The sequence below is a fragment of the Chiloscyllium plagiosum genome, chromosome 3, assembly GCF_004010195.1.
Source record: "Chiloscyllium plagiosum isolate BGI_BamShark_2017 chromosome 3, ASM401019v2, whole genome shotgun sequence".
Taxonomy (NCBI): Eukaryota; Metazoa; Chordata; class Chondrichthyes; order Orectolobiformes; family Hemiscylliidae; genus Chiloscyllium; species Chiloscyllium plagiosum.
Window position 1 is genome coordinate 99,250,234 of NC_057712.1, and position 25,801 is coordinate 99,276,034.

A 25,801-nucleotide genomic window follows, 5' to 3' on the forward strand; every position below is an offset into this window, starting at 1 on the left:
TGCCTTTTCCTTAAACACTTCCCTTTTTTTTCATTCAGGATGAGGCCCTTGCACAAGGATTGAGGTGTCACCCCCAGTGTTGAATTGGCTCAGAGTTCCCAAGTTCTGACCATATCTGATGGCAAGTTCTGGTCTGGTATAGTTCTGGGAATCTCTCTTGCTTTCTCCAAATCTTCTCCCATCCTACCTCCCAAACTGAGTGTGTGTGCAGTTGGTGCTGCATTGCTGACCCACTGTGAAACAACTTCACTAAATGAGATTGCAGACAGGATGTTAAGACAGAATTACAGAGAACACTCCCTGCCATTCAGCTCGTTGGAGCATTATGTGAGCAGAGACTGCAGTTTAGTTGAAGTGAAGGCCCCTTCTGCCATTCTTCAAACTGATAGTTTACCGTTCCATCTTGTAAAAGATGAGTTATAACCAATGGGACCATTCTGATAAATCAAAATGTGCTTTTTGAGGCTGTACAATCCACAGTAAGTGCTAGCTTTTTTTTTCTCTATTTAGTTAATCATTTTGTATGGCATTTGTTAACTGAGATCTGCATATTGCAGTGTAGCAGCTAAGTTGCCTGAAAGATACAGCCTGTTATTTAGCCACATGCAGTAATGCTCTGTTACTTGTCCCTACTGTCCAGACTCTGTCTGTTAGGGTGCTTTGATTAGTGTTGCTTGGATGTACATATTCACACTTCTTTCATTCCTTTCTGGATCAGATGGCAGCACAGAGACAGCGTGCGCTGGCGATCATGTGTCGTGTTTACGTTGGATCGATTTATTATGAGCTGGGGGAAGATACCATCCGACAGGCTTTTGCTCCATTTGGACCAATCAAGAGCATCGACATGTCATGGGACTCTGTCACAATGAAACACAAGGTTCTCCTTTCTTTCATTGCTTGCTTTTGTATTATTGAGGGCTAATTAGTATGAAACACAGGAGGCTCAGTGAAACTAGTGGCACTAAAACTGGCATTCATCTTCAGGATCCTAACATCATGGAGCTTCTACCACTTGTAATTAAGCTGATCTCCTTGCAGGTTTTCCCACAATGTTGCAATTTAGACTCTGGGATAAGCAACATTTGAGATGATCTTGGTCACATTCTGGTTTGACTCAAGATAGTCATGAGAATTAGCAGGCTGGGGAACTAATTTCAAACGTAGATAACAAGCTGACTGCAGTGTAGTAAAATGGGAAAACTTAAAACTGTAGAGATGAACCACTACATTGTCACAAGTATAGTTTGTTTTGGTGTTCCCTTTAATCCTGGAATATTGACACTTCATGATTTTAAATAGATGGAGGGGTATCATAGTGTGAAGTTAAGGGATGGGTGGAAATGGCAAGGTTTATTGGCTTGCGTGCTCAAAGTGCCTGTAATTGGAGCAGCAATCAACTGGCCAGATTGGAATTAGATGGCAAGAGTAGACAGACTAGATGAATACAGAATGTTGGAGAAACTTAGCAGCTCTGCAGAGAGCGAAATCTGTTAACCGTTGAAGTCTGGTATGATTCTTAGTCATGAGAGAAATCTGGAGGTGATGCAGAGAAGAGTCACTCTGGTGACTTTGGGATGGTTGTGTTTTTTAAGATGGAGAAGTTGGAGCAATCTTCCCTCCAAGTAAGAGAACTGAGCGATCACAAGAAAAAGACCAGAGGCCTGCTCTCTTGGTTCGTTTATCCTAATTTTTCTTCCCTATCATTCTGCATCTCTATCTTCCCAAGGAGGTATTAGTTTTCATTAATTAACAGCAGTACCGTCCATGCCCTTAAAGTATTGTTTGAGGAAGGATAAAGTGTTGACTTGAATTGGCACTTTGTGTTGTATGTTTATTTCTATCTTTATGAATTTCCATGCAAGAGGAAGAAATCAACTCTCATTTCCATAAACTTGATCACCTCATGCCAAGGAATATAAGCCAAAATTAATTCGAACTAATTCCCTTATCCTAGGTACTCATTCTTTGAGTGGCCGTGGGCCTTTTTCTAAATCTATATATACTTGCTATGGTGTGCAGCTGAGAGTTACTGTTATTGTGTACAATCATTTGTTGCTTTTATCTTCAGTACTACTGAAGTCACAACATTTCAAAATTTGTCGTCTTCATTAGTGTGTAGGATTTGCAACACAAAAACAGACATTCAGACCAATTCAAGTGTTGGCTTTTACTCAGCATTGGTATGTTTATCTGCACTGTTCCCTTTGTTCCTTCATTCACTTATCCAGTTTAGTCCTTTAAAGTTGAAATAGTTTCTGCCTTGACCAGTAAGTCTGGACAGGAATTCCTCAGATTTGCAGCTCTCTTGCCCTCTTGTACCGAATTTCCTAAGTTTAATCTTCTGTGGTCTACTGTTATAGACCCTACAGCTGCCGAGGGCCTGCTTCTCTTTACCCTTCTGCTATTTTAGACATTTTCATTGTGTTGCCCTGTGATTTGCCAGCATTAGCTTCCACTTGATTTTAACTTTCACAAAATCATGCTGAATCCCTGATTGGCCTGTATTTATCCAAAACCTCAGGTAATGAATTCCAAAAGATCAACTCACTCGGCTTGAGTTTGTTCTTTTCTCCCTTTTTGGAGCAGTGATATGATGTTAGCTTTCTAATCCTCTGGTACAGTGCATAAATAAAGTCAGCTTTGGAAGATGAGGATTAATACAGCTGAAATTTCCTCACTTGGATTCTGTTTTTTGACTGAGGTCAATAGGAATTATCATTATGGTCTTCCAGTTGACATTTGGTACGGATCTACACTAAGTGTAAATGAAAATGAGCTTGTGTGAAGTTGGAGGTAGTCCAAGGTGGACTAGTTGGGAAGGGGAAACAGTGAGATTAAGAAGGCTGATCAGTTGGTAGGCTGTGACAAGTGGTGTTCCCCAGGACGTTACACTAAGACCCATTCTTCAATATGCATTAGTGACATGGGGTGACCAAATAAAAATTGTTTGTGGCTGATATTCGCGAGGAAGTTTTGAAGGGACATGGCCGATTGAGTGGATAAAGCTGAAGTACAATCTGTATTAACAAGGAAGCTAAACGGTATTGAGATATGTGGGGTACTGAGACCACAATCAGACTAGTCATGATGGTGGAGCAGGCTTAAAATGATAAATGGCTCGTTCCTGTTAATTCATATTTTCATAGCTGAACTTTGTGGGCAAAGCAGGATCATCTCCATTTTAGTTTTCTTCATGGAAAGACGGTTGAGTAACCATACAGAAAAGTTGCTAAAAGCTACTGAAAAAACGAATGGGTGGTGTGCTTAAACCTCCAAGATTGGAATTGGAAAGGGAGGAAATTAAGTTTCCCAGGTGTTTGATCAGAACATATCTACAGTAGTTGTGTTCAGTTCTGGCCACCACACAACAGGATGGGCTATATGTTGTACTTGTAGGTTGTGACACAGATTCCCTGGAATGATTCTGGGGTTAAAAAGGTTAAATTATGGAGATAGATTGAATTTGAAAACTCTTTTCTGATTGACATGTTCAAAATGGCAAAGGAATTGGTTCAGTAGACAAAGAAAAACTGGTTTTGCAGGTGGAATCCAGAGCTTGAGCATTTAGGGTCTAGCATTTCTTCACTCAATTGACAGTGGAAATCTGGAGATGTATCCCGCAAAGGCCTGTGGATATAGGATTAAATCAAACTTTCAGACTCAACTTGGTTTTCATTAGGCAGTAACGAGCCAGAATCTGATTTAATAGTAAAACAGACATGAATTGAATGGCCTCCTCCTCTTACCTTCTCCAACAGAAACTATTAAGTTAGTTTCCTGCATTCTGCAATCACGGTTAGATGGAATTAAGATATTAGTTAGAAAATCTGCACAGACCACAGCTGGAATATTGTGAACACACTTGAGTGCCTTATCTGAGTAAAGACATACTGGGATGGAAATGTGTTGCTGGAAAAGCGCAGGTCAGGCAGCATCTAGGGAACTGGAATTAAGATATTAGTTAGAAAATCTGCACAGACCACAGCTGGAATATTGTGAACACACTTGAGTGCCTTATCTGAGCAAAGACATACTGGAAGCAGTCCAGAAAAGGTGAACTTGGCTGATCTCAGTTATGGCGGGACTGTCTTATGAGGAGAAATTGAGTGAGTAAGTTGGATCTGTACTCAGTGGAGTTTAGAAAATTTGAGAGATGACCTTGCTGAAACATACAAGATCCTTAGGAGACTTGACAAGGTAGGTAAAATATTTCTTGGTGGTGAATCTGTGGAATTCTTTAGCATAGGGGGCTGTTGAGGCTGTTGCTCGGTATATCCAAAGCAGAGGTAGGCAAATTTTGATCAATAATTTGATCACAGGAAAGTGGAGTTGAGGATTATCAGATCAGCTGTGATCTCATTGAATGGCAGAGCAGGCTGGATGGGCTGAATGGCCTACTTTTCTATGTCTTATGGGCTTGTTAAGAAACATTTTGATGCGGCACTGTAGCCAAACTGGGATGGGCCAGATACACTTTCGGATGTGTGCCGATGTGAATCAGCTAGCATGATTGCAAGCCTTGATGAGTAGTTTGTCCAGTAAGCTTAGAGGAGAAACAAGAATAAATTTAAGCAGGAAACTCTTAAGTGCAGTTCCTAATGTCATGTTGGGCTAAGCATTCACCTAAGTGATTAACGTGTGGTTGTGAAGTCTTCATTTTACGCGTATTAGGTGACAGGGGTCAGCTGGCACAAGATCTGTAGCTTACGCTGTGCTATAGAAGAGCTGAGAGTGAGGCCATTCCTTTTGCTTATAGGGCTTTGCCTTTGTGGAGTACGAAGTTCCTGAGGCAGCTCAGCTTGCTCTTGAGCAGATGAACTCGGTGATGCTGGGAGGCAGAAACATTAAGGTAAGCAACTTCATCACTTGAATATGTAGCTATCTGTTCAGATTAGAGTCTCCACAAAACCTTTGATTCTTTTTCATTTTTTTTCCAAATATGTGATGATGAAATGCAATGTGCTCCACTAAAAGAATAAAGCACAAGGTGACTTCAGAACAGAAAATCCCAGGACCCCACTGATTTCCATTGTTCCCTTAAACACGTGACGATTGTCAACTCATGGTTACATGTTGGTTAATGATACAGTCAGCTATCTATATGGTATTTTGGTGACAACTGTGAACACTCATTGCATTGTCATCTTGTCAGCAATGACTGAAACAGGCCCTTCAGATGCAAAGCAAAACGGAATTTTTTTTTTTGCTTTTAAAATGGTTTGTAGATAGTGGCCAGTTTAATTCCTTCAATGTTCGTTATCCCAGCAATCAAGTCAAAAATTGGATGACTCCACCAGAATTCTGATAAACACTTAATGGTGGAACATTTCTTTCATCAAAGTCAGTTCTTTTTGTTTTCTAAGCTTAGCTTTAATCCCATACAAGACATTCCAATTTCATTGATTCAGGGTGTTGAGTCAAAGGCGCATTGATATAGATCAGTACGTGCCATAGCTGCTAATAAGGTCACCTCTGCACATCAGCTGTGACAACTGGACCAGAGTCAACTGTTTATTGCTCCAGCTTAGACTTCTCAGCTGAGTTGGTAAGTAAGGCTAGGAATAGGTTATGGGATTACGAAAACTTAGTAGCTGCAATCAGTGTGGCATAAATGGAGGAACTGATGTAGTGCACAGTGAACTTTAGCACATTAGCTGCAGAGTGCTGTCCATTTGTTTACCCTGTGTGGTGTGCATGAGGGGGCGAGAGTTGCCTGTTTAAGACCAAGCTACACATCTATCTTCTTTTCTGGCAATGTCCATGTTTAATTCCAGAATTAAATAGAATTTACAAGGGGGTTCACTGTGACTTGTACCTGTTGGCTGAGTTATGCCATAAAAACCAAGGACTGACATTGTCATTGTGACAAATTGGAAGGCAGACTCACCTGAGGTGAGTGGGTCCAGTGAGTGGCTGGGATTCCCAGGAAATCCATACCGGTTATTCAGCTGGTAGGTTGAATCAGACAGAGTAGGGAGGAGGAGGTGCGTCGCAGAGCTGCTAACCAGCTTATGCGAACGTAATGTTAGATTTTGGAGGGTTAATGTGATTGGGATGGGGCAGAAAAATGAATGTATCTGGGCAACAGGTAAAGAATACCTTAGTTGAGAAGGCGATCTAAAAATGGATGCAGAATGAGAAGGGATGTGGAAAGATGAGTTTACTTCATAGGCGCCCTGTGAATAATGTTCAGCACATGGGGATATGAAGGTTTAATGTACAGTTGGGGAAATGATAATGTCTCCTCTCAGACACTAATGGCATGGTAACGATGCAGGTGAGGTTTGGTGATTGGAAGTAAAGGGGAGAAGCCCTTTTTATGGCTTTCCAATGAATCCCATCAAGATTAATGTAAGTTCCTCCAGCCTGATAGAAGCAGATTTCTGGTGACTTTGTTTAAGCTCTGGGTTGTTGCTGACTTTATAAATGCTACCGTAACCATTCCTGTTATGTGCTTAGAAACGACCTCTCTTTTCTTTGTGTCTCCTCCAAGCTTTTATGTAGAACAGGACTCGGCTGTAGACCTCTCCCTCCTCACCAGTCCGACAGCCATTCTGTTCAGAAGGATCAGCAGCTGTAAATTCCAGCATTAAGGTGCCCGCAGCCAGTGGGAACACTCGACATTCTAAGCGACTGCACCTCCAGGAGCCAGCCTGATATTTTAATTTGCCTGGGATTAGGGCGAAGGGCCAGGGTCATGGTTTCTCTCTCCTCTTCGAAATAAAAGTATTTATCTTCCCCAATAATTTTTTTTTAAATTACTTCTCGTTTGACAAGAGGTCTGTTCTTTTCATTAAGTACATGGCATCTTTTCTTGTCTTGCTCCCGCTGACTCTGAAAGCTTTTGTGTGAGGTACAAAAGAGGACATTGTGCAGGCACTGTGATGATCTTTGCATACTTGCCTCCAGTGAAATGTGTAGGCTACTGTGGGTCGCACGTTGACCTTTACTGATCAGAGAATCTACTGTTTGATAGTAGTTGAAGATCGAAGACTCCACATGGAATGTCCTAGTGGGCCCTAGCATTCCAGGCCACAGAGAGTGAAAGGAGGCAACTAACTCTGGACCCTTAGGGTCCAGGGATTACCAATCTTGGGATTCTTTGGTCTCACTTATTCATTACTTTTCCATCTGACATCTAGATGTCTTTATCTTATTCTACCACTCTCTGATGGCCTGCGTTACAATCCCAAACCACCTCTGTTTCTTGGAACATTAAGCTCCTTTGTGCTTGGAGCTGTTTATTGACTTTGACAATTATCACAAGAAAATATTAGGTGAAGCTCTTGCTGACCCACGCTTCCGAAGATTTTCTCTTATTTCACATTCCACATAAATTATAAATAATTCTTCAGTGGATTAAATACTTGGAATATCCTGTTTTAGGAAACCTTTCCCAGTTCCTCCCATTCGCTTCCCTCCTTCTTAAATGTTATCTGTCAGGTTGGACACTTCACATCGATTGGAGGATGAGGGTTCTCCCACCAACATCAAATCAACTTGTAATTCCTATTTTAAACAATAAATGCTTAAAAGTTCTGAAACCAGTCTCTGATCTTTTCTTTCTCACCGCCCGTTATGTTTACTGTGATAGTTCCGGCCTGTCTCCGCAGCAGGTTGCGTTTTAGTGCTGATAGACAGTACCACACCATCATGATATCCTGCGATTGGCTGGGGGAACAAGTCAGGGCACTCCCAGTAAACATGCACAGACAACCCACTTGTATTTGATATCTGTTAAAGGGGCCTTCAGTCCATTTAAAAAGTGGTAAGTTTCGATAGCTTGCTCTCAGGTGCAGACTTCTGCCAATTGTTCTGAGTTGTACACTGCTGTGTTGGGGAGAAGTCCAGCTCGTGACATTGCATTTTCTCCCACTGCCCGGTGTCGCTGTTCCTTCTCCTGCTTACAGTGCATTCTAGGTAGGGTGGCATCACTCTGGTCTGCTTGTTCTGTAGCTGCCCTGTACAAGTCTTCCACAGGTAAGTAAATTCTGTGGAAGGTTTTGTACAGTGCAGCTGCAGTGATGTCATTCTACCTAGAATGCACTGTGAGTAGGCGTGTGAACTGCGTATATCCTTCCCTCCCCATGTCCCTATCCCCTCCCGGTGGTGAACAAACGCGAGGCTACGGGGTGGATTTCTCCGCAGCATTGCAGCGTGTGACTCAGAGCGCTTGGCAGGGGACTGTGCGTGGGAGCAGGAAATTTACTGTTTTTTAAATGAGGTGTAGTTTCCCTTTAATTAGATGTGCCAGCATGCTACATGCTCTCCTGTAAAACACACAAAGCTTTTCCATTTGAACACTCAAAGTGTTCCTGATGAGCGAGGTCTTTTTAAAAATATTAACTCAAAAATGGCCTCTTCCTAATGGGAACAGACTGTGAGGTGCCCCCAATTTCATGACTAATGGTGCCATTTGCCAATGTTTCTGGGTTACTTGCAATGTCCCGGGAAGATTTCAGGTGGCATCTCCATTCCTAGCCCGTGTTTTCCAGGAGAAGTGGCATGGTTCGTATTCATTTCTAGCTTGGTCTGTAATTGGCGGGGGTTTCTTTTGTTACAGGTTGGCAGACCGAGTAACATAGGACAAGCTCAACCAATCATAGACCAGCTTGCAGAGGAAGCCAGGGCGTTTAACAGAATTTATGTCGCGTCCGTTCACCCGGATCTGTCGGATGATGACATTAAAAGTGTGTTCGAGGCCTTTGGAAAGATTAAATCCTGCACCTTGGCCCGAGACCCCACAACGGGGAAGCATAAAGGATATGGATTCATTGGTGAGTGTTCTGTTGGTAATACTGGTTTTGTGATGGTATTGCGGAAAAAGGGAGGCACACACATTTTACAAAATTAAAATCAAAGGCCTGGCAGGTAGCTAAGATTAAATTAGACAGAATGGTGTTATCTTTCATCTCAGGGATTTGGCAATCACTCCAACCCAGGTAGATGGAGTGAAGGACTACTCTCCGCTTTCTGTAAATCCTGAACAATGAGTTTCAACACTCTGCACAATTTCTTTTTGTCATTTGATCCTCCTGTTTTCCTCTTTCCTCCTCTCCTGCTGCAAAGCATCCTGGCCTCTAAATTTGGTCAGAGTGCCACTTGCCTAGCATTGGTAGGCTGCTAGGACCAATAACATCAGAATTGGAAGAAATATCCTGATGCACTAGAAGTGACCGGAAGAAAAAGCTCATTGCTAGAATCCAAGGACAAGTCATATGCTTCATCTCAACCACTGCTAATGCCAGAACTGGGAGCAAAGTGGAAAAGTATTCATTCCTTAGCACCATCATCCCTTCTTTCCTCCTCCATTTAGTTGCTGCTGCTGCTAGTGCAGCTTCAAGTATAAATCTCTGCACATTCATGAGAGCTGACAAGTGCACTTGTCAGGAAAGGTTATATATGCAAAAGACACTTCAATGTCCTGGGCACTGCCACGGTTGCAGATACACTGCATTTTTAATGTTTGGCTTTTCACTGTAACTCACTTATCCGAGACTTGTGCCATCTCTGTCACGTTGAATTTCTGGATCTGGATGCTCTTCATCTATGCTGTCCACCACAAAGTTGCACATAAGCAGCCTTTTGTCCTCAAGACTGACATTGTTGGGCATTCTGTCTTGACCTTGATGTACGCTGTACTGCTACCTGCTAGCTACTATATAGTGTTCAGTCTATGTGCCATATTTAAATGGACATCTTGTAAATGAGAATAATGAAAAGCACTGGTGACTTTTGCTCTGTGGCTCTCAAAAAGCTTTCCATACCTGCTTGTTCAGCTCAGTTTGTGTTTGAGTTTAATGTAGAGAAATTATCCTGATAGAGATCGATTGTTGTGATTAGTCAACAATCTTAGAATCATTAGAACTCAACGAATGCTCCAAATTGAACGAGGTGAGCAATGATTTTGTTTTTATTAACACGCCAGCAAAATGTGGAACTGGAAGGGATTTGAGGCCTAATGTAGAGGCAGAGTAGGCCCTGGCAGTTAATTACATCTAAAAAACTAGTTGGCATAGGCACTTTATATTGATATTTGATGGTTCACCTGCTAAGTCTTCTGTTATGTTTATCTGCCAGTTAGTTCTGTTTTAAATTGGTTGCACTGTCGTAGTAGAAAGCAGAACTTGGGGAAACATTTGACGTGAGCTTGGGTTTATGAATTTTATGGGTAGATGGTGGAAGATGAGTGATATTTGGGTATATTTAATTGGAGCCATTAACTGAACTGTAATAAACTTTTACTAATTTTTTTCTTTTTATTTTGAATGACTTGTCATTGATGTAGACGCCATGGTGGTGTGACTTAAAAGCTTTTAACTGTATTTTTCATATAAAAGTACACGTGATAAATTTCTATTAATTTTTGGGTATGGGAATGGTGGGTTGTTGGTGGTATTCGAATACAGTCAAGTAATTTAATATATGGGTTGAGAAAAGAATCAGATTTGTGTAGGGTCAGATGAAGATGTGGTTTTATTATTTTGGTACATATTGGGGAGCTTTGGAGTTGTAAAGTACATTATTTCACTGATTTACTGCTTTGATCAAATAGAATTCTTGGATATGACAAAGGATTTTGACTTTTAATGAGAAGTGCTTTTACTAGACAGGTTTTTGGTATTCTGTAGGAGTCTATACAAGAAATAGTCTTATTTAATGATTGAGCTTGGTTGTTACTTGTGTAGGAACATAGTGCTAATGCAGCTGATGGTTGATTGGGAAAACCAGGCAAATTTGGCTGATTTCCCGGATTCCACTATCAACTATGTTTGGCATTGTTCACTTAAAGCTAGTTACAATACATATGGTACACAGTTTCTCACCGTTCTGACCTATCCATTGATGATACAGCATTGAGTCTATATATGAAGGTAAACAACTAAACGTAACTTCACCGGTTCAGAGCCCTGAATGCTTACTGCATGCCCAGCTAGGGCTGGTATTATCTTACAGACTTAGCAAGAACCATGTGGTTGATTGTGTAGGTCCTTCAGGTCCCTACAGTTAACCTGTGATTAGTCAATCATCTGTCAATGCCATGGACTTACTTTGTACTTACGGTTTAGTATTGGTTTATATAGCTGCCACAGAGTTTATATACTTTCAGTCTCCGCTGCCTGATTTCTATCAAGAATTAAACAAGACCATGATCTTTATCTTCATTTGGTACAACTGTAGTTGCCAATGATTGGATGAACAATGACCATATGTTTACCGAAAACTCATTTGGACAGTAGCTGCTATAATTGCTTAGTGTATTTAACAGTGTAACTCACCGTAAAAATGTGAGTGCATCATGTGGTTGGTCACAGTATGGGCACATTCCAAACCTCATCGAACATGAGACTCAACTACCATTAAAGGTAAGGAGCAAATCCACAAAAGCAAATTTCTTTTTCTCAACTCTGGTGAATAAGTAATGTCATCAGCAAATGCCAACTTCAGCCTCTATTTCTTCATACGTTCCTCCACTTGCACCTATGTTTGACATTTTGATTGAAACTACTGGAATTAGTGTATTCAGATATTTTGATCACTCTAGGAACGTACTACTTGCTCCAGTTGTCATCAGTTATTTGTACAGCCATATGAATGACTTACTAATTTATTTGGGCTGAAGGGTGTCATTTACATGTTTGGAACTTGTGAACCATGAGAGAGAATGGTTTCAAACAGCATGGTGAAATGTCACAAGCTTAGCCTAGAGCGGGAACCTACAGTCAAAGGGAAATGTGAAAGACCAATGTACTATTGAAGAAGTAATTCTGAAGTAATATTGACGATAGGCGCAGTTCCTGAGTAATGACGAATGAATGACTTGATCAGAAGGTCTTGTTGATTGTAGTGCTTTGCAGACCCGCAAAATGACATTTGGAAGGAGCCACTTGCTAGTTTGCTGATTGCTCAAGATGGTGAGTACAGAACAGCAGTGATCTGCAGTCAGAATGGAAAATGGTGTCTCAGTTGGTTTAGAAATGGCAAAAGGAGTGGTCGAAGCACCATAAAAATATTGTTTACTGAGTGATGTGTGGATTCAGGATGGCTAACCACTGTCCAATAACTGAAAGGGGGATTTGTTGACTGTAACAATATTCCAGATCCTGTTCCACACTTCCAAGATAGTGCAGCCTCTACTGTGATATAAGAAAGGTTTTGTTGTAATTTTTACTTTGACTCAGATTCCATCAATGAATTACAATGAGAGTTACTAAAAGTCCTGATTGCGATATGATGCTGAAAATTCCCATGCCCCAAGATGAGCTCTGATTCCAATCTTGAGGGACAGCTGGTAACACTTGGCACTTTCTTCGAGAAACCAGCTGTTGTATTTCCTACTAGATGGATAAACATGGCAGCTGCATCTTCCAGTCAGTTGTTTTGACTTTCAATTTATACAGCACTTCCTGCTGATACTTCCAGATCTTGGGCAGATTGTTGTTGCCACTGCTTCTGACTCTATCCTGGTCACTGAGGATATCTTCACAGATCGCCCAAAGGCCCATACAAACCTTTAACGACAAAGTGATGATAGCACTTCCAGCTCACCGAGGGTCCTTGTGGATTAGTATGATTGCTTTCCTGTTTGACCAGTACTGTGAGCATCACCAGCTATCTTACTGGCGACTCTCAACTGCTGAGTAACAACAGGAGAGGGAAACATTTTCCACGTGGAGCTGAAAAGACTGCATGATTCATTTCTTGAAGAATTTTGATGAAAACATAACATATTGCAATGAGGAGCAACAGTGCAAGGAGACCTCCGGAAAAGACAAGGAAGTGTGCCAGGGGGCAACAGATCTCACCATGAGGGTAGTAAACAAGATAATGGAAAGTTGAACAAAGGTGAGAAAGAGAGAGGTAAGAGTGACTCTTGTGATTTATTTGTAATAGAGTGCACTTGAGCATTGTCTGAATTTTGTACATTTTCCCTGGAGTTAGAGGCTTGCAGGTACAGCCAGTCATTTATCCAGGAATGGGAAAGGAGAAATTTAATTGGAAGTCTGTAATACAGTTCAAATTCTTTTAAGTTTTCAATTGAATGTGAATGTGTCTGAGCCACTCATTACTGCTGCTAAGTTATAAGCATGAATGCCTGTCCATGTTGGTTTGAATGGAATTCAGATTTGATGTCTATGAAATTGGATAACCAACAAGCGATTGAATATTCACAACTCCCTCTTTCATTCCCTTCTTTATCTGACTCCTTCATTGACCCCACTCTCCACTACTCCGCCCATTACACCTCTCAAAATAGAAGCAGGAGTAGACCATTCACGCTAATGAGTCTCCCCTGCCATTCAAATGGCTGAGCTTCCTCATTTGACGTTCCTGTTCACTGCCAGTATCCATTGATTTGCTGAGAACCAACAACCTGCTTGTCCTAGCTTCAAATATGTTCCAATAGTGCAGCACCTGCAGCCCTCAAGGGTAGAGAATTCCAAGTCTTCAAAACCCTAAGAGTGAAGAACCCTTAGACATGATACAAAAGTTGGGTGGTAAATAGCAGAAGGATACAGATTACAGGAGGAGATAGAGAGGCTGATCAGTGGCAAATGGAATTCATTCCGGATAAATGAGGTGATGCACTTGTGCAGGACAAACAAAACAAGGGAATACGTGATCAACAGTAGGACCCTGGGAAGCACTGAGGATCGGGGGACCTTCAAGTATGTGCATCGGTCCCTTAAGGAATCGGGGCAGGTGGATAAAGGGAAGGAGGCAATTGGGATAGTTGAGTTGAGTTGAGTTGAATTAAATTTATTGTCTCGTGTACCGAGGCACAGTGAAAAGCTTTGTCTTGAAAGCAATACAGGCATATCGTGGAGTTAAATAGCATAGATAAGTAAATAATAGGTAAGCAATGGCAAAATAAAAATAGTTGCCTTTATTGTCTGAGGCATAGAATTTAAGAGCAGGGAGGTGATGCTGGAACTAAAACATTGGTTAAGCCACAGTGAGAGTACAGTGTGCAGTTCTGGAATCCAAATCATGGGAGGGATGTGCGTGCACAGGAGAGGGTGCTCAGGAGATTTACCACTATGTTGCCTGGGCTGGAGAGTTTCAATTATGAGGAGAGATTGGACTGTGGGGTTGTTTTCCTTGGAGCAGAGGAGTTTAAAAGGGGACATGACTGAGATGTATAAGTTTGAGAGAGCATGGACAGGAAAGTCTGGAAGAAATGTCCCCCCTTGCTGGAGAGATCAATAATTGGAGCATTGATGTAAGGGAAGGGGATCAAAGGTTTAGAAAAACATGTGAGGAAAGGTTTGTTTTCACCAAGAGGGTGGTGGGAATCTGGAATTTATTGCCTGTAAGTGTGGTAGAAGCAAAAACACTCATAATATTTGAGACTTACCAAGATGTACATTTGTGATGCCAAAGCACGTGAGTGCACTTAAGTCGTCATTGGACAAACATATGGACGTACATGGAATAGTGTAGGTTAGATGGGCTTCAGATTGGTATGGCAGGTCGGCACAACATCGAGGGCCGAAGGGCCTGTACTGCACAGTTATGTTTTATGATATGAGCTGACTCCTAGAAAATTAGATTAGAAAGTTAGGCGGTAGCAATTGATCAGTGCAGACCTGATCGGCCGAAGAGCCCTTTTCTGTGCTGTAGACCTCTATCACTGTTAGCACATCTCCTGATGTCAGCCTTTGACGAATCCCTTATCCTTAGACTGTGCCCATCTGTTCTAGATTTCCTGGCTAGGAGAGAGTACCCCATGTCTACACTGTCAAGCCCCTTGAGAATCTTGTGCTTTATGATGTTATCTCTCATTTCACCAGAGAATAACGGCCCAGTTTTTCCTCCGCATGATGGCTCAGTAGATAGCATGCTACCTCTGTGACCTGAATTTGATTCCAACCTTGAGTGATTGTCTGTGTAGAGTTTGTTCTCCCCATGTCTGTGTGGGTTTGCTCCAGATGCACCAATTTCCTCACACAATCCAAAGATTAGGTTAGGTGGATTGTCTATGGTAAACGTAAGGTTACAGAGAGAGGTAGGAGGCTGGGTTTGGAAGGTTGGTGCAGACTCAATGGGCCAAATGGCCTCTTTCTGCACTATGGGTAGTCTATGATTCTAATTTACTCAGTATCTCATCAGAGGGCAACTCTCTCACCCCAGAAACTAATCGAGAGAATTTGTGCTACACTGTCTCCAAGAAGTCTATACTATTTTTCCTAAATATGGAGACCAAAGCTGCACACTATTCCAGACGTGGCCACGCCAAAATACTAAAAGGTTTCTTTTTTCTTATGCTCCTGTCCCTTTGAAGTGACGTTTAACATGACATTTGTCTTCACAATTGCTTGCTGCATGCCAATTTTGTGTTCCTTGATTGGGTTTGCTGAAATCCCTCAACATTTACAAATTACACCCCTCCAAACATATTCTACTTTCTATTAGCACCAAAGCTGTCTACTACCTCTGTCATCCTCCTCTGTGCTCTTCATGCTCGTTGACAGTCCCCTTCCTACCTTGCTCCTGGTATATGAGTGTATCTGACAAAGACTGGTAGGTACGCCATTGAGGTTGGTGGTGAATCAGTGTTTAAATACATCTGAGTGATTTATTCAGCAGTCTCGGGGAAGGATTAAGAATAAGCTTCGTTGTTGTGGGCCTGCAGTCACTAGACAGGATAAGGACAAAGGACAACAGATTTCATTCCCTAAAGCACATTAGTGAACCAGAGAGATTTTATAACAGTTTGGTAGTTTATGGCTACCATTATTTAAGCTCTCTTTTATGCCGGACATTCCAATAAGTTAAATTTAAATTCCCCAGCTGCCTTGTTGGGATTATAGTTCAGATCATTAGAGTAGGCCTGTGAATTACTAATGTGTAGCATAACCAATAAACTACCAAACACTTTAAATTTCATTCACCTTCCTCCTTTCTTTATTTCATTTATTCCTTGCACTACTTTGTTCCATATAGCCCACTACTGAACCCATTTGTGGTTGCTCCTTGAGAGCAGGTGGTGTGATGTAGGGGAGCTCAGTGAGAGGCTTGGACTACGGACAAAGAGTCCACCGGGCATCGTGGAGTTTCCATAAATGATCAGGGCTGGCCTTCTGTATGATCATGTGACCGTATGCAGGAATGCTGGGATGTGGCTGTGTGATCTACTGTAACCTAGTGTGTGTGGGAATGGTGGGATCTGACTCTGATCGTCTGACCCAGTTTAAGGTGCTTCATCTGTGACCTTCCTGTTCATATAAACACTAAACCTATTTGCTTTGTGCAGAATATGAGAAGGCTCAATCTTCACAAGATGCAGTGTCTTCCATGAACCTGTTTGACCTTGGTGGCCAGTTCCTCCGTGTTGGGAAAGCGGTGACTCCCCCGATGCCTTTGATGACACCTGCAGCCCCTGGTGGATTGCCCCCTGCAGCAGCAGTGGCAGCAGCTGCAGCAACAGCCAAGATCACAGCTCAGGTGGGTATGGGCACTTTCAGTCATACCAGTCAGAACCTGACAACCTTCTGTTGGCAAACTTTATGCTGCCATATCTGTTCATGCCATGACTACTGGAACCTGTGCCAATGCTAAAACCTCCAGTCCCTGCTAAAGGGCATACACAAGAAATTAAACAAAACTATTTTGCCATGCCTCCTCTAGCTAATGATTGAATGACACGCTGAGAATTCTTAGAATGACTCCTCGAATGTGTAGTCAGGCTACAGGCTTTGTATACAACTCTGAAAGTGCAAAATGATTTGCAAGTATCAACCAAGGGTGAGACTCACTGAGGGAGCATTTCACTACTGGAGCTGCCTCTTCCAGATGTGATGCCCTGTCTGCTGGTTGGGGTGCTGGTGGCCTAGAATGTTTCTCCAGTGACCCAGGTTCGATTCCCACCACGGCACATGGTAGAATTTGAATTAAATAAAAATGTCTGGAATTGAGAGTCTAATGATGACCATGAACCCATTGATTGTCAGAAAACCCCATCTGATTCATTAATTTCCATTAGGGACGAAAGTTGCTATCCTTACCTTTGACTCCAGACCCACAATGTGGTTGACTCTTAAATGCCCTCTAGGGAATTGGGAACAGCAATAAATGCTGACCTAGCCACCTATGCCTCATACCAGTAATTAATAAAAAGAAAAATCAGCATTCTGGAGTTATCTTTGATAAGAAGCTGAATTGGACTAGCCATACAAAAGTAGGTCAGAGACTAGGAATCCTGTAATGTGTATCTCGCCTCTTAACCTGTCTAATGTCTTTAAGATGCAAGTTAGAAATGTGATGGAAAACTCCACACTTACCTGGATGGGTAGACCTCAAGTCCACATAGAGTCATAAGAATTATAGTGATGTACAGCATGGAAATAGACCCTTCAGTCCAACTCGCCCATGTTGACCAGATATCCCAACCCAATCTAGTCCGACCTGCCAGCACCCAGCCCATGTCCCTCCAAACCCTTCCTATTCATGTACCCATCCAGATCCCTTTGAAATTTTGCAATTGTACCAGCCTCCACCACTTCCTCTTGCAGCTCATTCCATACACATATCACCATCTGCATTGAAAAAGTTGCCCCTTACGTCTCTTTTATGTCTTTCCCCCTCACCCTAAACCTATGCTCTCTAGTCTGGACTCACCCACGCCAGGGAAGAGACTTTATCCATTTATCCTATCCCTGCCCCTCATTTTATAAACCTTGATAAGGTCACCCCTCAACCTCCGATACTTGAGGGAAAACAGCCCCAACCTATTCAATCTCCCCCTATAGCTCAAATCCTCCAACCCTGGCAGTATCCTTGTAAATCTAGAAAGGAGACCAGAATTGCGTATACTATTCCAAAAGTGACCTAAGCAATGTCCTGTACAGCGCAACATGGCCTCCCAACTCCTGTACTCAATATGCTGACCAATAAAGGAAGTCATACCAAACGCATTCTTCAATGTTTCATCTACCTGTGACTATTAGGATAGTGAAGGAGGTGTTTGGTATGCTTTCCTTTATTGGTCAGAATATTGAATACAGGAGTTGGGAGGTTATGTTGTCTTCAGCTAAACCTGTTGACCATTTACTCCCTTCTTAGTCCAGAAGCTATTTGCCCTGGCTTAAAAACGTTCAGTGACCCTGTCCCTATTGCACTCTGAGAAGAGAATTCTAAAGGTTAATGATCCTCTGAGAGAATAAAATCCTCCTCCTCTTTGTCTTAAATAGGAATCACCTTATTTTAATGTTTTCCTCCTAATTCTGGTGTCTCACAAGGGAACCATCTTCTCAGTATCTACCCTCTCAAGTCACCTAGAATCTTGTAATTCTGAATAAGATTACCTCTTCTTCTAAACTGAAACAAATACAACCCCATCTCTCCTCCTTCATATCTATCAACTAATTTATCAGTGAATCATCTTTGTACCGTTTCTAACACATTTAGAATCCTTCCATGGAAGAATAAAGAAAAATCATTTGGAAACAAATTATCATGACCATTTAGCATGGATTTCAAAAGGGAATATCTTATTTGATAAATGTAATAAATGTATTTAAAAAGATAATATAGTAAACAATTAAAATACAGCAGATGCAGTTTAATTGGATTTTCAAAGGGCCTTTTGATAAGGTGCTTTATAACAGACCAAGATGGGAGCCAGTCTCTGGAAGCAAGGGATAGTTATTCAGAGAGACAGAGGGTACAAAGTGACATTCCATAAGGATAGTTGCTGGGACCACTGCTGTATGCAATTTATACCCTAATGATTTTAGCTTTTGAGCCAAAACACAATTCCAAATTTGTGGACGACTCCACATTAGGGGAAAGACAATACTGAAGAAGGTTGCAGTAAATTACAGGTCAATGCTACTAAATCTGCAGAATAGAGAAAAGTTGGTAAATTAAGTTTCACGCAAGTGAGTGGTTCAGATCCTATACCTATATGTTGCCATCTCTGAGCATAGAGAATTTTCTCAAGATAACCTGGTAGTGGTGTTCATTTTGGTAGAACAAATTGGGATGTCATTGATTATTTGGAAGATGCAAATCCAGGAGATATAGAGGAACAGATGGAAATACACCAATCACTGCAGGATCATAAAGCATAGCAAGCACTGTTTTATTTCTAGATGAGTAACTATAGTGCAATTAATTTGACCAGAATTTGGAGTAGTCCTTATCATTCTCGTCCCCATGCTGGAAAAGGATACAGAAGCACTACAGCGGATGCAGAGAAAATTCCTAAGGACAATAGCAAGGAAGAATTAATAGTGCGTTTCTTATCTCCAAAAAAGGCTCAGGGATGTCTGGTCTGTAAAATGAAAGATTTTGGTCACATGGATGCAGAGAGAATGTTTCCTTTTGTGGGGAGAAATAGTTTATAACTAGAGACCATCAGACGAAGATCAGCACTGAGGAATCCAGTTGGCAATTCAGAACAAAACATCTCTCCCTTATGCAGCATGGTGAGCGTGTGGAATGCATTACTGTAGGAATGATTGAAGCAGATAGGAGCAGTACATTTAAGGAAAAACTAGATAAGCAGCTGAGGGAGAAGGACAATAGAGGATTACTCTGATAGATGGTCAAAGGTGAGAGTGGAGTTTAAACACTGACATCATCAGGTTGGGCTGAAAGAGTATTTGGCACAAGCCAATGTGATTACCTTGTCATCAAAAAGGGACCAGTTATAATGAACTAGTTTCAGTACTGACCAGTTCAAGAATAAAAACATTGATTGCAGTTCATGTTCTTGAAGCACCCTGTGACAGGGACTGACTTGCAGCATCCATGTGTGTAATAACTGTCAACCGTTGCCATGACGGGACCCCCAAAAACCGGCTGCCCAGAGTGCTCTCTCCAGTTTACATTGCAGCTTATCTTTGAACTCATTCCGCATCATCTAAACAGTTCAAGCACAAAACATTTGGGGAATAAAAGGTGCCCTGAGGCTGAAGGGTTGTTGAGCAGATTGCTGCTCTCCTGCTGTGGGAGAGAAGACTACCTATTGGATGCAGTTGTAATATTGCATATACATTGAACTTCTGAACCATGTTTATAATCGGGATGTTTTTATCTGTTTCTTTCCTCCTCCTGTTTGTAACCTTTAGGGTTGGGGGGAGTTAAACTTGTTACTTCTGCACTAATGGAATACTACAAATTTGAACTTTTGGTAAGTGTGACTTGTAAACTATTTGAGAATGTCTTTGCACTCGCCTAACCTTGCCTATTTTTCTTGCTGCAGGAAGCAGTTGCAGGAGCAGCTGTACTTGGTGTAAGTGGTCTCTCTGCACCAGGTCTGGTCACTCCAGCACTGACCCTTGCACAGCCACTCGGAGCGTTACCACAGGCTGTCATGGCAGCACAAGCCCCAGGAGTTATAACAGGTCAGTAACTCATTGAGGTTCGCACAGTCTCTAATAGAACAGTGGGGGCCATTCAAAAATGAGCTGGGGAGAGTATAGGTCCAACAGGGTGAAAGGTAGGAGCAGTAAGTTCAGAGAAACATGATTCTCTAGGACAATTCAAGAATGGATGAGGACGAAGAGAAAGGCTGTTAGCAAATCCAAAAGGAGTAATTCAGCTGTGGCTGTAGAGGAATGTGAGAAGTGCAAGAGGGAATACATTAAAGGGAAGAGGTTAACCAGGGAAAGAATACAGTCCATTAGGGATCAAGGGGGCGGACGAAGAGAAAGGCTGTTAGCAAATCCAAAAGGAGTAATTCAGCTGTGGCTGTAGAGGAATGTGAGAAGTGCAAGAGGCAACTTAAGCAATTAGAACAAAATGGGGGCATGAGAAACAACTTGTGAACAAGATTAGGGTGAATTCAAAGGTACCTTATAAATACATTAAAAGGAAGAGGTTAACCAGGGAAAGAATACAGTCCATTAGGGATCAAGGGGGCAACCTATATGTGAAAGTGCAGGATATTTGAAGGGTGTTAAATGAATACTTCTCTTCAGTCTTCACTCTGGAAAAGTATGGAATTCAGGAAAAGGAACTATGTGGAACTTGCACAGTTTGACTTAGGAAATGGGAAAGTACTGGAAGCACACTCGGGCTTAAAAAAAATGGACAAGTTCCGTGGCCCAGATGAATTGCATCCCAGGCTGCTTTGGGAGGCGAGGCCGGAAATTGCAGAGGACCTGATAAAATTTTTAATTCCTCTCTGGCCATGGGGGAAGTATCAAATGGTTAATGTGGTTCCACTTTTTAAGAAGGGTGTAGTGTTGAACCAGGAAATTACAGACTGAGAGTCAAGGAGTGAATTAATACCCACTTAAAAAGGCATAGAGAATTAGGGATAGTCATCATGGCTTTGTCAGAGGGAAGTCAGACCTAACAAATGTGTTGGAATGTTTTCAAAATGTGATCAAGTGTATGGATGAGGGAAGTTCAGTTGATGTAGTTTATATGGATTTCAGCAAAAGTTTTGACAAGGTCCCAAATGGGAAACTGATTAAGAAGATTAAAGCACATGGAATTGTGGGGAACTTGGTGACATGGATCAGAAATAGGGCAGAAAGGTTAGTGGGAGAAGGCTGTTTGAGTGACTGGTGGCAGGTGCCCAGTGGTGGTACCACAAGGATCAGTATTGGGATCTTAATCAAAAACTGGAAGAACATTCGATGCTGTAAATCAGAGACAAAACCAGAAATTGCTGGATAAGCTCAGCAGGTCTGGCAGCATTGGTGGAGAGAAATCAGACTCGATGTTTAGAGTGGAGTGATCCTTCCTCAGTACAGTTCTGAGATGTTGGGATCCTTATTGTTTGTTATATAGATAAATAAATGATACCGATGAAAGTGTGGGGAAATGTTAACAAATTTGCAGATGACGGATTGGTAATGTGGCTAATAGCGTAGAAAATGGTTATTGTTGTGGGAGGCTGTAGATGGATTGGTCACATGCTGAGCAATGGCAGATGTTTTTTCTTCCAAATACCAAGTTGAAGGAGTATTTAATGAATGGCAGGTCACTGGGTAGCTTAGAGGAGCAGAAGGATTAGTGAGTTTTGAGAAGATTTGTAGCTCAGGTTGAGGTTCTGGAGATAGATTTGCTTGCTGAGCTGGATGGTTCATTTTCAGCTGAACCTTCCAGCACAGCGAGCAAACCTACATCTGGAGCAGAGGGATCTTGGGGTAAGTATTCTCAGATCCCTAAAGTCAGCAGAGCACATGAATAAGATTGTAAGGAGGCTTAGATGACATCTGCTTTTATTAGGTGTGATATAGAGTACAGGAGCAAGAAGGAGAAGATAGTGTTGTATAAACTGTTGGTTAGGCCCAGCTGGAGTACTGTGTGCAGTTCTGGTCACCTCACGACAGGAAGGATATGCTAGCACTAGAGGAGGGACAGAGGAGATTCACCAGGTTGTTGGTGAATCCTGAAATTGAGTTAGAAGGAGAGACTAGGTAGGCTTGGATTGTTTTGTTTATCGAGTAGGGAATACTGAGGGAGGCATGATTGAAGTGGATAAGATTGAGGGGTATGGACAGGGTGATCAGAGAGCAGCTGTTGAAAAATCGGTCTCAAGAGGACATGGTTTTAGAGTCACGGGAAGGAGATTCGGAGGGGGTTTGGGGAAAAACGTTTTCACTCAGGTAGGAATCTGGAATGCATTGCCTGGGAGGTTAGTGGCAACTGGAAACTTTACAGACTAAGAATATTTGGATGAGCAGTTGAAATATCGTAACATTAAAGAATATGGGACAATTGCAGGACATTGAGTTTAGCGAGCCGTTAGTGATAGTTATGTCAGTGCAGACCCGATGGGCCAAAGGGCCTTTTCGGCACTGTATGAATCTATATGTCTATAAGACTACCTTGTGGCCTGGTTGCTGGGAGTTCTGGTGTTTGAGTTGGGGCTGGGGGAAGAAATGGGTGAGTGGAAAGGGGGTCACTAGAGGAGGATGAGTACTGGGGTCGCTGTTGGGGTTGTGCAGGGGAGAGTAGGTGTTGAAGGGACTGATGCAGTGAGCATCAGGGCTGTATTGTGGAGTGGGTGATGGGTGTGATATCTGCTCCAATGAGAAACTCTTTTCTAAAGGAATATGAGGGGTAACTTTCTCTCCGAGATACACTCTTAGATTGCGGGTGTCCCATTCTATTGCACTGAGAATAAAGTTACTGCTCTTAACTGGACTGGGAACATTGATTGACAAGTTGTGCAGTAAATCCAAGGGAAGATGCCATTGAGGGGCCCTGAATATTGGGGATCAACCAAATACTGTGCTTCTGTTTTTTCTGAATTCTAGGTTGAGTGCAGCATCTTCAAACTGTAGTCTCTTTGTATGTTTTGAATTTTCTCCTGTTTTTGCTCGTACAAGTACACCTTTTTATTTTTCTTTACCCTGATCAACTCTGTTACCCCATCAAAAAACAATCGAGTTAATTGAACATTATTTACTTTTAAACAAAGCCAGCTTAGCTTTATTAATTCATTTTTGTCCAAGTGACATTATTTTATTCCATATCATTTCTGGAAGTTCTCCCGTCCCGGAGATTAATCTTACAGGCGTGAATTTACTGCACTCTTTTTGATCAAGGCTGTAACATTTGCAGCATTTCTGCGTGGTGGCCAGCCGCTGTAAACATGAGGATCCTTGTTTTTTCCAGGTGTGACCCCAACCCGCCCAACAGTGTCGCTTCCAGTTACTATTCCACAGGTGGGGGTAGTTAACCCTGTCCTGGCCACACCACCTACAGCTGGCACTGCTACAGAAGTGAAGAAGGAGGATGAGGAGAAGTTACTAGATACTGAAAGGCTGGAAATGCTGAGTGAGCAAGAACACATGAGCATTTCAGGGAGTAATGCAAGGCACATGGTGATGCAGAAGTTGCTACGCAAGCAGGAGGTAAGAGCTAATAATTGAACCTGACACCTTGAGTAGCTTTGGGGTGTGGGGGGTGGATTTGTGCAAAAGATATCGAACATGGAAATGTACTGCACAGCAATAAGCCCTTCAACCCATGATATTTTGTCAAACATGATGCCTAATTTAACTAATCCCTTCTACCTGTCTTTGGTTCATATTCCTCCATTCCTTGCATATTAATGTACTTGTCTCTAAATCCCCTATCGTATCTGCTTCTGCCACTAGCAGTGATTTCCAGACTCCTGCCACTCTCTGCAAAAAAAAAACTTTGTTCCTCGTATCTCCTTTGAACTCTCCCCTCTCCCTTTAAATGCATGCTGCCTAATATTAGGCACTTCACCTCTGGGGGGGGAAAAGATTCTGACTGTCAACCCTATCTATGCATTTTATAATGTTATTGACTTCTTTCAAATCTCCCCTCAGCCTCCACTGTTCCAGACAAAACAACCCTAGTTTTTCTAGCCTCTCCTTATAGCTCATACCCTCTAATCCAGGCGGTACCCTGGTAAACCTCTTCTGTACCCTCTCCAAAGCCTCCACATCATTCCTGTAATGTGGAGACCAGAATTGAACACAATATTTTATCGCCCAAAATGGAGCACCTCACACTTCCATAAATTAAACTTAATCTGCCATTTCTCGCCCATATCTACAACTGATCTATATCCCATTGTGTCCTTTGACAACCTTCTACACTATCCACAACTCCACCAATTTTTGTATCATCTGCAAACTTCTGACTCACCCATCTACATTTTCATCCACATCATTTATGTACATCATGAGCAGCAGAGGTCTTAGTACAGATCCCTGTGGAACACAACTGGTCACAAACCTCCAGCCTGACAAACACCCTTCCACCACTATCCTCTGCCTTCTGTGGGCAAGCCAGTTCTGAATCCAAGTCACCGTGGATTGTATGCATCTTAATCTTCTGGATGAGCCTACCATGAGGGACCTTGTCAAAAGCCTTATTAAAATCCATGTAAACAATATCCATTGCTCTATCCTCATTGATCAACTGTGTCACCTCTTCAAAAATTCAGTCAAGTCGGTAAGACATGACATGATCTGCACTGCACAAAGTGAACTGTTCCAAATTAGAACATGCTTTTTCAAATGCGGATAAATTGTATCCCGAAGAATTCTCTCCAGTAGCTTCTCAACCACCCATGTGAGACTTAAGTCTATAGATTCCAGATTATCTTTTTTTTTCTCCATCTCGAGCTGAGGAACAACATTAGCTAATCCTCAGTCCTCTGGGACCTCTCTTGTGGCTAGCAAGGATATAACGATCATGGTCAAGGCCCCAGCAATCTCCTCTCATGCCTTTCAGTAACCTGGGGTAGATACCATCGGGCCCTGGGGACTTATCCACTTTAATGCCGTTCAAAAGATCCAACACCACTTTTTTTTTTTATTTATCTCAAAACGCTCTGCACTAATCACATTACACTCCATATCCTCCTGGTGGGTGGATACCAGTAGACAATAGGTGCAGGAGTAGGTCATTCTGCCCTTCGAGCCTGCACCACCATTCAATATGATCATACCGATGCAAAGTACACACTTAGGATATTCACACACAGGTTGCCCCTTTGGTCCTTATTGGGCCCAACTCTTTCCCTGGTTAACCTCTTCCCTTTAATGTATTTATAAAATATCTTGGGATTCTCCCAAATCCTGTTTGGAAGAGGACTGGAAAATTACCAGTGTTGACATATTGTTGAAGAAGAGTAACAGGGATAATCCTGAAATATACAGGCCTTCAAAGTTTGTGCGAAGATTTGTTGCTCGGGTGCTCGTTGCTGTGGTTCTGTTCGCCGAGCTGGAAGTTCTTGTTGCAAACGTTTCGTCCCGTCTAGGTGACATCCTCAGTGCTTGGGAGCCTCCTGTGATGCGCTTCTGTGGTGTTTCCTCCGGCATTTATAGTGGCCTGTCCCTGCCGCTTC

The 25,801-nt window shown here is 42.1% G+C and overlaps 1 protein-coding gene across 2 annotated transcripts in view; it reads left to right on the top strand.

Moving 5' to 3' along the window:
• Positions 1 to 25,801, top strand: part of puf60a (poly-U binding splicing factor a) — a 67,237-nt gene that overhangs the window by 34,948 nt on the left and 6,488 nt on the right. For both annotated transcript variants that reach the window (XM_043686952.1, XM_043686951.1), the window contains 6 exons: positions 719 to 880; positions 4,760 to 4,852; positions 8,567 to 8,780; positions 16,262 to 16,452; positions 20,216 to 20,357; positions 23,590 to 23,828. In XM_043686952.1, the coding sequence (XP_043542887.1) occupies positions 719 to 880; positions 4,760 to 4,852; positions 8,567 to 8,780; positions 16,262 to 16,452; positions 20,216 to 20,357; positions 23,590 to 23,828 (1,041 nt within the window). The remainder of the gene's footprint in view (positions 1 to 718; positions 881 to 4,759; positions 4,853 to 8,566; positions 8,781 to 16,261; positions 16,453 to 20,215; positions 20,358 to 23,589; positions 23,829 to 25,801) is intronic.